This window comes from Macrosteles quadrilineatus, unplaced genomic scaffold (assembly GCF_028750875.1).
Source record: "Macrosteles quadrilineatus isolate MER2022 unplaced genomic scaffold, UCM_ALF_1.0 Scaffold_2__2_contigs__length_208266976, whole genome shotgun sequence".
Classification (NCBI taxonomy): domain Eukaryota; kingdom Metazoa; phylum Arthropoda; class Insecta; order Hemiptera; family Cicadellidae; genus Macrosteles; species Macrosteles quadrilineatus.
In genome coordinates this window covers 204,994,323-205,008,511 of record NW_026542595.1, presented here as the reverse complement: position 1 = coordinate 205,008,511, position 14,189 = coordinate 204,994,323, and the positions used below count along the sequence as shown (strand labels likewise).

At 35.0% G+C, this 14,189-nt stretch overlaps 1 protein-coding gene across 2 annotated transcripts in view; it reads left to right on the top strand.

Moving 5' to 3' along the window:
* Positions 1-9,790, top strand: part of LOC128987698 (uncharacterized) — a 40,045-nt gene extending 30,255 nt beyond the window's left edge. For both annotated transcript variants that reach the window (XM_054408688.1, XM_054408687.1), the window contains 4 exons: positions 4,720-4,903; positions 5,912-6,078; positions 6,716-6,886; positions 8,037-9,790. In XM_054408688.1, coding sequence (XP_054264663.1) covers positions 4,720-4,903; positions 5,912-6,078; positions 6,716-6,886 — 522 coding nt within the window. In that variant the 3' untranslated portion in view covers positions 8,037-9,790. The remainder of the gene's footprint in view (positions 1-4,719; positions 4,904-5,911; positions 6,079-6,715; positions 6,887-8,036) is intronic.
* The last annotated feature ends 4,399 nt before the right edge of the window (positions 9,791-14,189 follow it).

The following is a 14,189-nucleotide window of genomic DNA, read 5'->3' as shown; positions in this document are numbered from 1 at the left end:
CAAATCTACGCGACACGCTCTTTCCAATGAGATGTCAATGGATAGAATCGGTTAAGAAATGGCGGAGGAGTTCAACCGACAAAGTTTCATGTAGCGTATTAATTATATAGATTTTCGTAATGAGCGACATTTCCTACCTGTAGGCTAAACGAAACGTGATACGTATATCTATATAATTAATACGCGAACACGAAGTTTGTCGGTTGAACTCCTCCGTCATTTCTTAACCGATTTTATCCATTGACGTATCATTGGAAAGAGCGTGTCGCGTAGATTTGCAAATTGGCCTTGAACTGGATTTGAAAAAGTCCCTTGGGCTCTACCCCAGTGGCTTTGAAGGTTCCCATGTTATCCTTATGAAGATCATAATTGTTTAAATTTTTATCAGCTGTATAATTTAATTGCTGTCAATATTTAAACTGCATTTCAAAGAAAAGCGTCCTACAAAAATTAAATCTTTGAAAAATAAATCATTGAAAGAACCCATTTGCAAATTATTGAAACATTAAAAGTCATAGAACGCCCCCTAGTAGAAGAAATAGAGATAATATTTTTTTAAAGAATTAACTATCGTCATTAGCCTGTATAATGAAGAACACCTACAAGATTCAGATTCCTACAAACTATGAACGAGGATGTTAGCCGAAGTGCTACAAATTTTATTAGGAAACATGGACTTAACTTTGTGATCTGATCATTGCAGAGGAAAGCCCTCTAAAGCCAAATAAATCTGGTACGTCAATGACATTAATCTATGTTTTCATAAAAGTCAAGCAATTTTAATAATAGCCTATGAAAATACCCAAGAGCCCCTGAAGGTTTAATTATTATTCATATAATGCTAAGGGAAACAAAAATCATCTGAACAACAGAAGGTCTTTAACTTTGCATTTTCTCAGGTAAATATAATTAACGTTATTGCAACTAAACAAAAAATACACCAATTGAACAAATAAAATTTTAACACAAACAAAAAACTAACATTTGGATTATGAGTAAAATTCTGGTGACGCAATAACAACGATAAATATACATCAAATCAAAACAAATTGAAGACTGGTACACAATCATCACATGTTTGATTTTCAGCGTGGGATGAATATATATAAGTTCATATTTTATTTGGATTGTGGTCGAGTTTTGACCACTGGACGACATCAATTCTTATACTGTATTAAAGTACTTAACTCATTAAGGTACTTCAATAATACCTAAATGATAAATACCTCCTATTTAACTCAAATAAAACAATCTGGTATTAGGTATAGATGTATTTACTCAAAAACCTATTTCTATGATAATTTAGTCTCCAAATCCAAATGTTTAGACCTATCTATAGATTATATCCGCTTGTTTGGATCATACAAATCTAGATAGTATTTTTTAAATTTTAAATATGGTATTTTTTTACTAAACCCATTATGCACTACAGACATTTTGCGTACAATTTACTTTGCTAACATACACTCTCATATTTGTTACGGAATAAAGATTTATGAGGGAACAAGTAATTGTAACTATAATCAAATTTTATATTTACAAATGCTACAAGATGAAACCTTAACCTGGATTAATACTGTTTAAATTGTTCCCGAAAATAGGAGATGAAAAATAGTGGAAAAAAAGGCACTACGACTTATTTGCGTTGTGCACCACGAATATTATGTAGAAAAAATTTCGAAATTTCGTACATACCGGTACAGCTTAAGAAGTTAAGACTAAATATTTTTCATAGTTTAGAAATTTTAAAACGTGAACTAATACTGTATTTCCTTAATATTGTTGTTGGAAGACGGCAATTGCTAAAATACTGTGCACGTAAACTAATTCATTCATACCTCGTGGTGGTCATCTAAGTCGATTATTGGACAAACTAAAAGTCTTACGAAAAAATGTTTGGAACAAAAATTGAAGAACATCTTATTATCCATACTTTTCTCGCTGAAAGTTTTCATCTGACCAAAAAATAAAAAAATCCTCGCTCACTTACTTTTTCATGTTTACATTGAACAACCTTTTCATATTTTCCATTATTAAACATTAATCATCTGCACGAACTAAATTGTATTTATATAGTATTAAACATCAGTTTACGCAGAATTTAAATATGTAAATTTCATCCTCTCACTATTTGTATTACAATTTAGACGAACGTGCAAAGCGACAGGGAACGCACCACTTCGAATAATCTCGCCAACATCGGAAACTCTCTTCCAGCATGTGTGTGTGTAATGGGTGCGTGTGTGTGCGTACGTTATCGCTTCCTGCACGGACTGTACCCTTTGTCACTTGGAGTTATGAAACTTGGTGTTATGAACCCTTGGAGTTATGAGACTTGGACTTGTGGTCCTTGCAAATCTGTACGTTTGGAGTTATGAAATTTTGTATTTTAATTTACTTGGTTTTATTTTAACTTGGACTTATAAATCTTGGAATTATGAACGCTTGGAGTTTTGAAACTTGGTCTTATAATATTTTGGTTTTAATTTACTTGGACATAATTTTACTTGGAGTTATGAAATGTTGTATTTAAAAGTACTTGGAGTTATGAAAACTTGGAGTTATGAACCTCACCCTTCCCATGGTCCGATTATGCTGGATCGCGAACTCGTTCGAATAAACGTAGGATTACACGTTTGTACCAAATTTCATCAAAATCGGATAATTTTTGCTCGAGTTATCGCGCTAACGGACACATATATCAATATATATATATATATATGAATTTAAACGGATGGTGTTTTTGGTCTCTAGGGACCTCAAAACGAAAAAGTAAAACGGTCCCGGGTCCAGGTCTTACCATGAGTACTACGGTAATAGCTTATTCCCTATATGGGAAATTCGCTAAAACACGAATTTCACAAATTTTCTCTACCTGCTGTAGGGTTATCTCTGAAAACAAACTGGACAACATTTTGAAGAAGGTTTTTTTTTAAATTACGTATCGGACTTCAGGCTTGATACCGTAGTTTCTCATTAAGCCTTGACGTTATTTTGTCTATTAAACCCTAAAATATTCATGTTATGTTCTAAAATTAACTTGCCTAGTTTTTTTTGTTACTTTCGTCATACCACGTTTTGCACAGGTTGTCTTCAGATGTTTGTAGTATATAATTTTTTGGCTCTTCATCAAGAACCTGTGACTATGAGTTTTACAAAACCAATACCGGCACTTTTTCGTGATGGAAAGCTCACATAACAATATACCTGGTAGATGACTGGCTATAGTGATCAAAAAGTTCGGTCCTGAAAAATGCAATAGCTTTTTTTTAACTGGTTTGATTGCTTTGGATCTGGGCCCAGTTGGCCATTGATCATTAGGATTTTAATAAATAGTCCTGACTAACGAAACCGCTAGTCTTAGTCAATAATGAGTTAATCAAGGTAACTCGTTCTATTCTATTTTCATCCTCCATTCGTATTTGGGTTTACATGGCCCCGTTTCATCCCCATCGGCATTGGTATATTTGCATATGCTATCCTGTAGAGTAAGTCACTAATGTCGTGTGTCTACTGTACATTTCATGGACTCCAGGAACGAAGCTCATGACAGATCGTCTCGTCGTGATGTTCCAGTCCAGTAGGGTGTCAGCTGGTTCAGGGTTTCAGGACTATATCCTCAACAAACCACGGGTTGAGGTACACAGTGGGCAGCGGCCCTGTGAGTCGGGAGGATGTCGCCAATTCCACAACAAAGCGCCACTCAACGCTCGTTGTCCTGTTTTACAGAATCTCCCGACCTTTGCACTGACATTGATCCTCCCACAAACATCCTAGACGAGCCTTGACATCGAAGACGGTCCACTTCAAAATGAGATCATTGCCGAAGGGGTTTCCGAACTTTTCAAGAGTTGTGACGTAGATAAAGATTGTTTCTCTATGGTCTATATGAGTTAGATAGTTGGTGTGTTTAGTTTACGCTGTGGTAGGACAGTGTGGATGATTGTATTGTCATATTGTTTGAAGACGGAAGCTTTGAGATGGGTTGACACCTATGGTTGGACCTAGTTCTTGGTCATTGGTCTGGGTAAGGTAGAAGAAAGAAGTGGATAATCCCTGTGTTTAGCATTGACCCTTAATGCTCAATTACACGCGGCAATTTTTCAAGATGCTAGCCGACGAGTAAAGTAGCAGCATTGTCGGCAGTAAGAAATGAAAATCCCGCTTTCGGCTAATACCGTCAAAATCGTAAAACTAATCTTACATGTCACTTGTGCACGGGAAACTGTGAGAACACTTATTTTGCTTCATGAACCAGTTCGCTCAAATCCTTTTGAGTGGTGTGTACAGTTAGCAGAGTAAATATTTTGAAGAGCGTCTCCATAGCTTGAGAGAGTGTGGTGGGTAAGATTAACAAATTAAATTTATGGTAGATGATTTATGTATGATGATCATGTCGAAAACTTTGTCTTAAAAATCACCTAAATTATTTCGCCATTGGTTTTTGATTTAGGTCTACTCTGAATCGATGCAACGTAAGTGATAGCTTAAAAGTATTTAACCAACCCCATCGGCAAACAAACTACGACATAATATAGTACTTGAGAATTTCGAGGAGAATCTTTACAATATGCTAAGTGTTGTACTCTTCATTAATTCATTTAATACTTCCTCGTACACTTGTTATTTCTTAAGGATCCTTAATACTTTTGAAGAATGTTGTATAATCTAACTTTTTAAACACCAATAGTGTCTTATGGTTGATGTTGTTTATGATAGGTTCTCGGCTACATGTTGGTGTTCGCGACGTTCGCTACCCAACCTCTCATGAAGGCCTTGGTGTCCAGGATTGACGGATTCTGGAGACTTGTGGCTGTCGACATCTACCTCATCTTCTCTTTCTGCGGCACCGTCAACGTCTGGAGAGGAGTGTGGAACATGCTCAACATATATTTTTTGCCTGGTAAGTTGTTTCCTCAATGCCTGACTACGAGTTCCATAATGATGTGACGCTAAAATCAGCCATCCACTGTTTCAAAATGTGAAAAAGTGGGAGTATTTTTTTCTATCGTATTATTAATTGCACAGATTTGTGCTATTTTCAATACTTCCCTAGCTGATAAGACAAAACTATAGTGTAGTTTTGTTTTGAGGACATTTAACTGCTACTAAACTAACTTTAACGTGTTTAGTAATTATTATTGGGAACCTTAATCTCTTACCCACCTGCTCTAGCTAGACAGAGTATAAAATAGTTATTTCAAACTATCTACGGAACGGCAAGCACGGAACATTATCGTTTGGAACAGATTGCTTCATTCGGCGTTCTCCCAAGTTATGGACGAATGAAATGAGGAGCAGTGATTTCCATTTCACCACAACCGTTTAGGGACTCCATTTTTAGTAATATGTATTATGACTTTTTGTTAACATTGCTCTGAGAGTTTTCTGTAGATTGCAATCTTATTATCATCACTGAAGATTAGTAAAGTAAAAAATATCAAATCTTAATAGACGCTCAGGAAGCGCTGTTCTATTTATATTTTGTTTATTGATAATTGTAGTAAACAAGTCATGCTTTGCCATACCACTTCGTAAGCTGTCTCTTGTGTGTACCCATATGCATTCTTAAACAATTAAGTTACTAGATTCCGAAATATACTCAAATATTGTCTCGAAATCGTCTATTCAAAGGCACTTCCCAACAAGGTTTTGCTCAAGCTGAACGAAAGATCTAATATTTAATTATATCTCAAAGTGCATTGTGATTCACAAGAGTTGTGATTCAAATGTTCCTGAAAAAGTAAGACAAGTGAGCTACGTTAAGGGGGATGAGCAGCTTTCCCACTATCGAAGTCTACCTGAATATTTTTGTCTGGATAATTCAGTCAGACGAAATTTAGTTTTTCTCTTAAATCTTAATCATATTGAAGCCTCTTGTCCACCACTGAATGACAATGTGATGTTACAGACACACCAGTGAAGAGCTACTGGGTCTCTCACGTCGTGTCGTTTGTGTTGCTCATCTTCATCAACTCCTCCAACTCCATCCTCGTCCGCGGAGTTTACATCGACGCCGAGGAGCAGGGCGCGCAGTGCGTCGACTTCCCCTGCTACTACCTCAGGCTGTTCTTCCAGGTGGGTTAGAACTCAGAAGCGAGGGCTTCAACACAGTACATAGACTAACCAACACGCGTAGACTCCTCATACCATTGTAAATATTGAAGCTCGTTTTCGTGTCTAGTTCATGTCCGGAAGAAACTAATTGTTCACAAAACACGACCCCTATAGTTCACCTGACAGAACTAACAATAAAATTGTCTTTAGCTGATCCATGAGGATGGTAAATCTATAAGGGAGTTTTTTATATAGTACATGCAGTCAATGAGTGCTATCTGAATGTGTATCCTGAGAATTGGCTAGTATTTGACCATTGGCTTTAGGATGCCGAAGTTGACACCGCATCCATATAGGCCTGTAGTAGATTTTTATTTAAATAGAAGACAGGCCAAAGAGAATCCCATAGAGCGAGCTATTGTGAAATTCTATACTCTCCCTAGATGAATGAACTGTGATAATTGTGACATCACGAAACCTTTAGATTTATTGCCGATATTTTCATCAAAATATTGGTAATTAAGAATATGATCGTGCAAAGTGCATCCATTGACTGAAAACATCAGGAATAATTTGCTTTGATTAGTTTTGTTCCGTTGCACTCAATTTTAAGATTTTACACGTATACGAACTACTAATCAGTATGATTTGTACACAGACGAAGCGCAAGAAGAAGCTGCTAGCCCAGCTGCAGAAGAGGCAAGTCGCCGCTCTAGTGAGGCGCAAGAGTGAAGCTCAAGATGCACAAGATGTGGAGATCAACCATCTGCACAATCTGCACAAACCGCGGGCCTCCATCATACTTCCCTCCGACCCTCATGTAGTATAGGTATCTGATTGTTCTTCTACTTCCAAAATCTGGTGGTTTGGATTTTTTTGTTGCAAGAGATGTCTGATCTATTCATCCAAATTTAAGGTGTTCACTGCATAAGAAATGTCCGAATTTTAGTTAATCGAGAGGTTGTAGTGATCACCTTCAAACGAGAATTGTCAATGACGCTGAATAAGACAATAAAAGACTTTCAAAGATATTTACTAAACGTAACCTTTTTAATACAAAGCATGTGAGAAGCAATGATACCACTTTCTTGGGATAGGACTTTAAGTTCCTTTTAAATCATCCCGAGTGTGATATTGATATTGATATTGATATGATGATTTTGATATCTGAATTAAGATTGTCAAATTCTGTATATTCTTCGATGGGAGTTATCACGAAGTAAAAGTGAATGGTTTTGGTGTAAAATTATAAAGATTTTCCTTAGCCTGGGAAAAGGGCGTGGTATTTGAATACAAATTAAAGAAACGTTTTCTACGGCTGACAGATATTTTGACACAATTTTCTCTTAGATTACTCTGTCTGCTAGAATAATCAATAGACGGTCCTAATGTTGTATTGGGTCCAAAATTGACCCTTGTTCGGGATCAAACTAGTATCCCTCAGTTTTGAAGGCAAGTAGTTTAATCACTCGGCTTTCCAGTTTGTTTTACAAGTCCGGCCAAGGCAATCAGATGAAATGGACAAAAGAACTGAGAACTTACCTTTAACGTTATCAAGCTAACGTTATCACATTATTTAACGTTGTCAAGCTCCGCATCTGCCTTTGCCAATCAAAATGCAATTGTTGTCAAAGTAGGTACGTTGTCTACGGTTATTGATCAATAAATGCACGGAAACGTCATCATACTCAATAGGCTAAACAATTTTAAAATATCTCAGATGTTACCAAATTAATTGTGATTGAGTTTTTCTGTTTATCAATGAGTAGCAGCAATTTAGTGTCCGAGTTCCTTCAGAAAAAATGGGAAAGGGGCTTTAAAACCACACATTCAAATTTTAAATATCAAGTCCCATAAAATAGTTTGATTGATCCGCATGAATGCGACGTCATGAATGTCCAACGTCAAGGCTACACCAATACAGATTTACTAAAACATTTTTTTTTAGGTACTGTTTTCATCACTCACTGTTGTTACAGGGATGCTAACGCTGACTTGGGAAAACTCTGAGCATGGAGATGTGCTGAAACATCTACACGGGAAAAGCTCATTTACTCTGATGAGTGCACGAACATTACGAACGTTTATGTACAAAGGCAACATACGGTAGTTAAATGTAAAAAACCACATCATAGTCATTGTGCATTTTGCATCATATAATAGTTTCTAAGTATAAGAAGAGTGTTAGAAATGTAATTTTACTCAGTGTGTAAACGACATAAATCATAAAGTGGGGTTTTCATAGGCTAATTAGCTCAACTTGATCAACCAAAATAAACTCTAAAACGTGAATGATATCAATGTGCTTTTAAGCTTTAAAAAATGCTTAAGCTGAGATCAAAATTCAGTATTTTGTTAGCTAAATTTGGGTTGTCTAACGAAGGGGTTCCCGTTTTTTAATTCCTTGATAATCAAACTTAACATTTGTTAACTCCCCCTTTTATTAATTTCTCAATATATTATTTGCACCATCTAACGGCTCTATAATTTATATGGGTACCGAATCGAATATGAGAACATTTAAAATTTTATTTGAGAAAAAGAAACTTTCCCTAATTGTCTGACCATTTAGGTTCCTGAATTAAAGATAAAGATAGAAAATTTACAAACAATAGAACAAAATATTGCAATGCAACGTATAATCAAAAGTAAAAAATAGAATATCTATCATGTTTAAAATTTGATTTTTAGACTAGAACAACGTTATTTGAATACTTAAAAATATGTATTAGCCAATGCGTAAAACCTCTTGTCATAATGATTTCGTGCCATGATTGCAGTGTTAGTTTTTAGAGACTAAGTGCCAATTTCAAAGCCAAATGAAAACATACTGTGATTCTACATATGTTCTATGATGTCAAAGTAAGAAATGTAAAACTGTCTAGAGTATAAAGTTTTTGTTATCTTGTGTAGTATGGATGCATTTATGTGATAGTGAGCGTAGAATAGTGTAGATGTACAAAAATGTTGCTGTAAGTTAAGTTATATTTAATCTTAAGCTGTACATATCGTTATTTATTTGTAACCATTATACTGTTATAGTGATATTATGATTATATGTGTACATAATAAGTTTGACATTATATGAATGACCAAGAATAGTGTGTATCTAGCCACGGCCACCTATAACTCCAGGCCACGGCCTTCGAAGTGGCAACGTCGCAAGTAGTGCTGTAACAGCTGTTTTGTTTGGAGATTTGTGTATTTTTAAGAATACGAAAGCTTGGTTACTGGACTACGGAATTATTCATTCCACTCTTTAAATGTATAGAAGAAATCGATTTTCAATTTATATTGTTTTGGTTTTAAATTATGTATGATTTATTTTTGATATTTTAATAAATTTATGTCCATAAATTTAAATTTTAATGAATAATAAGCGAATCAAGAAGATGGTGTCACCTGACTGCCATGTTATCTAATGGGACGTCTGGCACTAGACGACACTACTTGCGACGTTGCCAATTCTACCAGGCCGTTAAAGGAGTTAAAGGTGGCCGATCTAGCACAGTAGTTACAACAGTTTTAATTGAAAAATTGATTCAAAGTAATTTTATTAGAAATTTGTGTTGTTGATGTAAGCAGTATTATTAAAATATACAACGCATTCCATTTAAAACCCTGCATTGATTTTTGCAATAGGTATATTCTTTATGACTCTTAAATTTTGTTTTGAAATCTTTCTACAAATAAAGGTGTTTAGTGGTTATTGTAAATAAGCATTTTTTAATGAATAATCCATAACTATTATAAATTTATGTTCTATTGTCGTAATAAACTTTTAAAAATCTAAATGTATTTTCTTCATATCCCTATTGTTAACAGGGCTGGAAGCCTCTTTTAACGTTGCATTGGTTCTCATTCGATTATTTTAAGGCCTAGTGGCTTTTATCAAGACCTAACAGCTTTCGACATGCAAAACATTATCAAACCAAATCTATTTACTTAATTTCAATACAATTTTTCCCTGTAACATCCCTTTGTCCGACTTACCCGACTTTCACGATTGAGGTGTTATTTTAAAGCTCATGATCTAGTGCATCTGCAAATGGCAATTAAAAATGTAATTTTATTTCGGGCTTTACCCCTTCACGTTTTACTTTATTTATAGAGTCCATTTTGAAAGATCCAGTTATGCTGGCAGCTTTCTTCATAACGGTTTAAATGTGAACTAGTGTACCTGTTGCTCGAATTCGAGCAATTGCGAAGCATTACAGGCGTTATTTTAAAATAATTTCCGATGACTTTATAAGAGTCAACTCAAAGATTATGGAAATACTCAAGATGTACACAACAGTTAGATATAATTAAATTTTTTTGTAAATATCTTATCTTTTTTCAAAAGCTGACCTTGTTTTTTAGTGTTTTCTACAAATGCAATAACCATCTACAATCAGCAAAAACCATTGCAAATACTTCATTTTGACAAATTTTGTAAATCACAATTTAAATATTAACAGCTGTTTCATTAAAAAGTAGTGTAAATGTATGCATATGGTCGTGATGTAAACAAATCTGAAGAGGAAATAACAAGTGTAAGTAACAAGTATAATAATAAGTAACAAATGTTAATGGATCCAAAAGAATATGACAACATACCTTAGTGTAGCAATAGCATCAATTGCTTCATATTGATGCTTCATGAATGACATGTTTTACCATAATTCTTCAGTTTTAGTCAAGCCTCTTTATACGTAGCTTACTATATAAATTACAAAATGAAACTTTGAGCAATACTTTACAAAACGTATACAACCTTTCTTTAAAACCAAACATAACCTTCCTCAATCTACATAAAGCGCCACAAACATATTTTTCGAGTAAATAATATTATAAACAAACACCAGTTCATTGTACTGACCAGCTGTTTCATGAACTAAATTAAATTAAAAAATCATCTAAACTTTAGAAGCATGCCAGGCGTAGCCCTTTGGAAATCAGCCTGTGGGGCAGAGCCCTTAGGAAATTCGCCCATTTCAATACTTTTCGGCAAATCTACATACTCTAAGCTTCATTTTTATGTGCCATATGCCTATATTTTTATTTGGTAAATGGTCTTAACCGTTTACATAAAATTTGATTGTATCACTTTAATAATATAATAGATTGCAATTTAACAGCTGTCCCTTCAGTTGAATGTTTAACCACAGTCAAATTGTTAACAAGATAACAATTATGGAAGTTTATTTTAAAGTACCTGGGGACCGAGCTTTGCTCGGAGAAAATCATTAGTTCACTCTGAAAGCAGTCTTAGTATCGGAGATACATAAATCTGTTCCCAAACTCCACACGGCTCGCCTTTACAACGTCCTACACCATTTCCTACGTCATGGACCTGTTTCCCTCCATTCCCATAGCACTTTAAGATTGTAGATACCTTAATCTAATCGTTATTAACAGTTCCCACACTCCGGACAGCTCGCCTTGACTACTTCCTTCACCACTTCCAACGTAGCGGACCTGTTTTTCTCCCTTCCCATAGCATTTCAGAATTGCAGATACGTTAATATAATCGTCATAAACAGTTCCCACACTCCATACTAATCGCCTTTACTACTTCCTTCACCACTTCCTACGTCGCAAACATGTTTCCCTCCCTTCCCATTGCATTTAAAGATTGCAGATACATTAATCTAATCGTCATAAACAGTTCCCACACTCCGGACAGCTCGCCTTGACTACTTCCTTCACCACATCCTACGTCGCGGACCTGTTTCCCTCCCTTCCCATTGCATTTAAAGATTGCAGATACCTTAATCTAATCGTCATAAACAGTTCCCACACTCCGGACAACTCGCCTTGACTAATTCCGTCACCACTTCCTACGTCGCGGACCTGTTTCCCTCCCTTCCCATAGCATTTTAGGATAGCCCATACCCTTATCTTATCGTCATAAACAGTTCCCACACTCCGGACAGCTCGCCTTGACTACTTCCTTCACCACTTCTTACGTCACGGACCTGTTTCCCTCCCTTCCCATAGCATTTTAGGATTGCAGATACCCTAATCTTATCGTCATAAACAGTCCCCACACTCCGGACTGCTCGCATTTACTACTTCCTTCATCACTTCCTACGTCACGGACCTGTTTCCCTCTATTCCCATAGCATTTTATGATTGCCTTTACTACTTCCTTCACTACTTCCTACGTCACGGACCTGTTTCCTTCCCTTCCCATAGCATTTTAGGATTGCAGATACCTTAATGTATTCGTCATAAACAGATCCTAGACTTCGCACTGCTACCCTTGACTACAATGTCTCGAGTAATCTTAAGTATAATCTTTGCTCAATATTAACAAGTGATGTTTTTCCTTTTGTACTGTATTTGTAATTTGCTAGTATACTGTGGGTAGTTGGTTTATTATGAACACGTGCTACAACTTCAAGTCTTTTGTTTACCTTTTCCTTGTTATTTAATTCAACCAACATGGTTACTTAGCAACCCATAAGACTAATGTTAAAAAAATGTGACTTTCAGTTTCGTTTTTCTACGTAATTAGATTTTTGTTGGCAGTTCTAACTGCATGAAACTTGTTTTTAGGCCAAAAATAAACTATTTACAAGATTTGAAGAAAATCGTCGGAGCCGTTTTCGAGATCTTTCTGCAAGCAAGCAAGCAAGCAAGCATACATACAAGCAAACATTGCTCGTATTAGAGTATCGGATAGGCTACTTTTTTACAACTGTGACGTTAATCATACTTTATAGTGTACATTTAAAATTAAAAAGATATTTAAAATAAGTTGTTCTATTTATCTAATAATTTGTCCAAACTAATAATATCTTGAAAAGGTAACTGAGTTTTTCTGGATTAATTTCTCTTTTTATGAAGATATTCTCTTTTATTTTGCGATTAAACATACTCTGTGGTCACTGCCTTCCTGAAGACTCCAAACATCACCAAAAGACAATTTTAAGGTATTTTTATAGCACACGTCACAGTGAATTACAATGACTGCTGACTATTTCTTATTAATTCACAAATTTTAAAAAGATTCTTAAAATAGAATAATTTAATTATAAACTATGGCTAGACGTATAATATTCCAACCGAAGAGTAACACGGTATATTTAGAGTAAATACGAGTATAAGAGAAAAATGTTTATCCAATTAACACAATTATAACTTTAACTGGACATAACACTCACCCAAAACATACTTTGTATGCAAGATAAGAAGTCCAACAGTCCATATCAATAAACATGTGTAGCCTAAATCACATGGGGTTGGCAAAGATAATATTTATACTAAGGATATACAGTATCCAAGTTCAACTTTATCCAACAACGTTATAATTATAGGCCTACAACCAGTTTTTATAATGTGAGAAAGGTTTCAGTAAAAAATCCCTAATGTGTGTGAAATTAAATTCAGATCTAGAGACGTTAAGCATTTATGACACTTTTTATGTGTTACCTTTTTGCGAAAATTGGCCTGCAGTCGGTCAAAAGGAATATTTACAAGGCTTTCTGTAAGATAATTGAACGATTTAGAATTTATTATTTTCCATCCAACTTATTGAATTTTTTAATATCTTTACACGGTGCTAGTTTAACATTTGGAATATAAATATAAATAATCATTAAATTTTTTCTTATCAAAGATTTTTCTCGATCAACAGGTTTTATTAATCGTTCATTTTACTGGTAGTTGTCTTTAGAGATTAGCATCGTTTAACCAAAAGAATATTTGTATTTTATACTTTTTCGTCGGAAATCCACTATTAATTTGCACATAATTTGCAACTAGTTAGTTTCGAAGCATCAATCTTCAAATCTAACATTCGAAAAATTGCAGACCTCTTTTCGTCCCGTTTTTTACTATCACTTTTAATAAGGGAGTTACGATGGTAGTAAACCTTACTTACTTGTAGTAAGTTACTAGTTATAATCGTGATACAGTAAATACCAATAGTGGGTTGATGACAAAAGAAGTACGTAGTACGTGTTTACGTTGATGAACTCAAATAAATGATTTAGTTTTCCCAATTAAGAGTTTTCATCAGTGGTAGCCACATTGGATTTTAATCCCATAAGAGCAATGTTAACTTTGTAACAGAATTTCTAAAAAAACCTGTTGTGATAAAATATGATGGAGGTGTTAAAATTAAGGTTTAGTGGTCCTCTAGG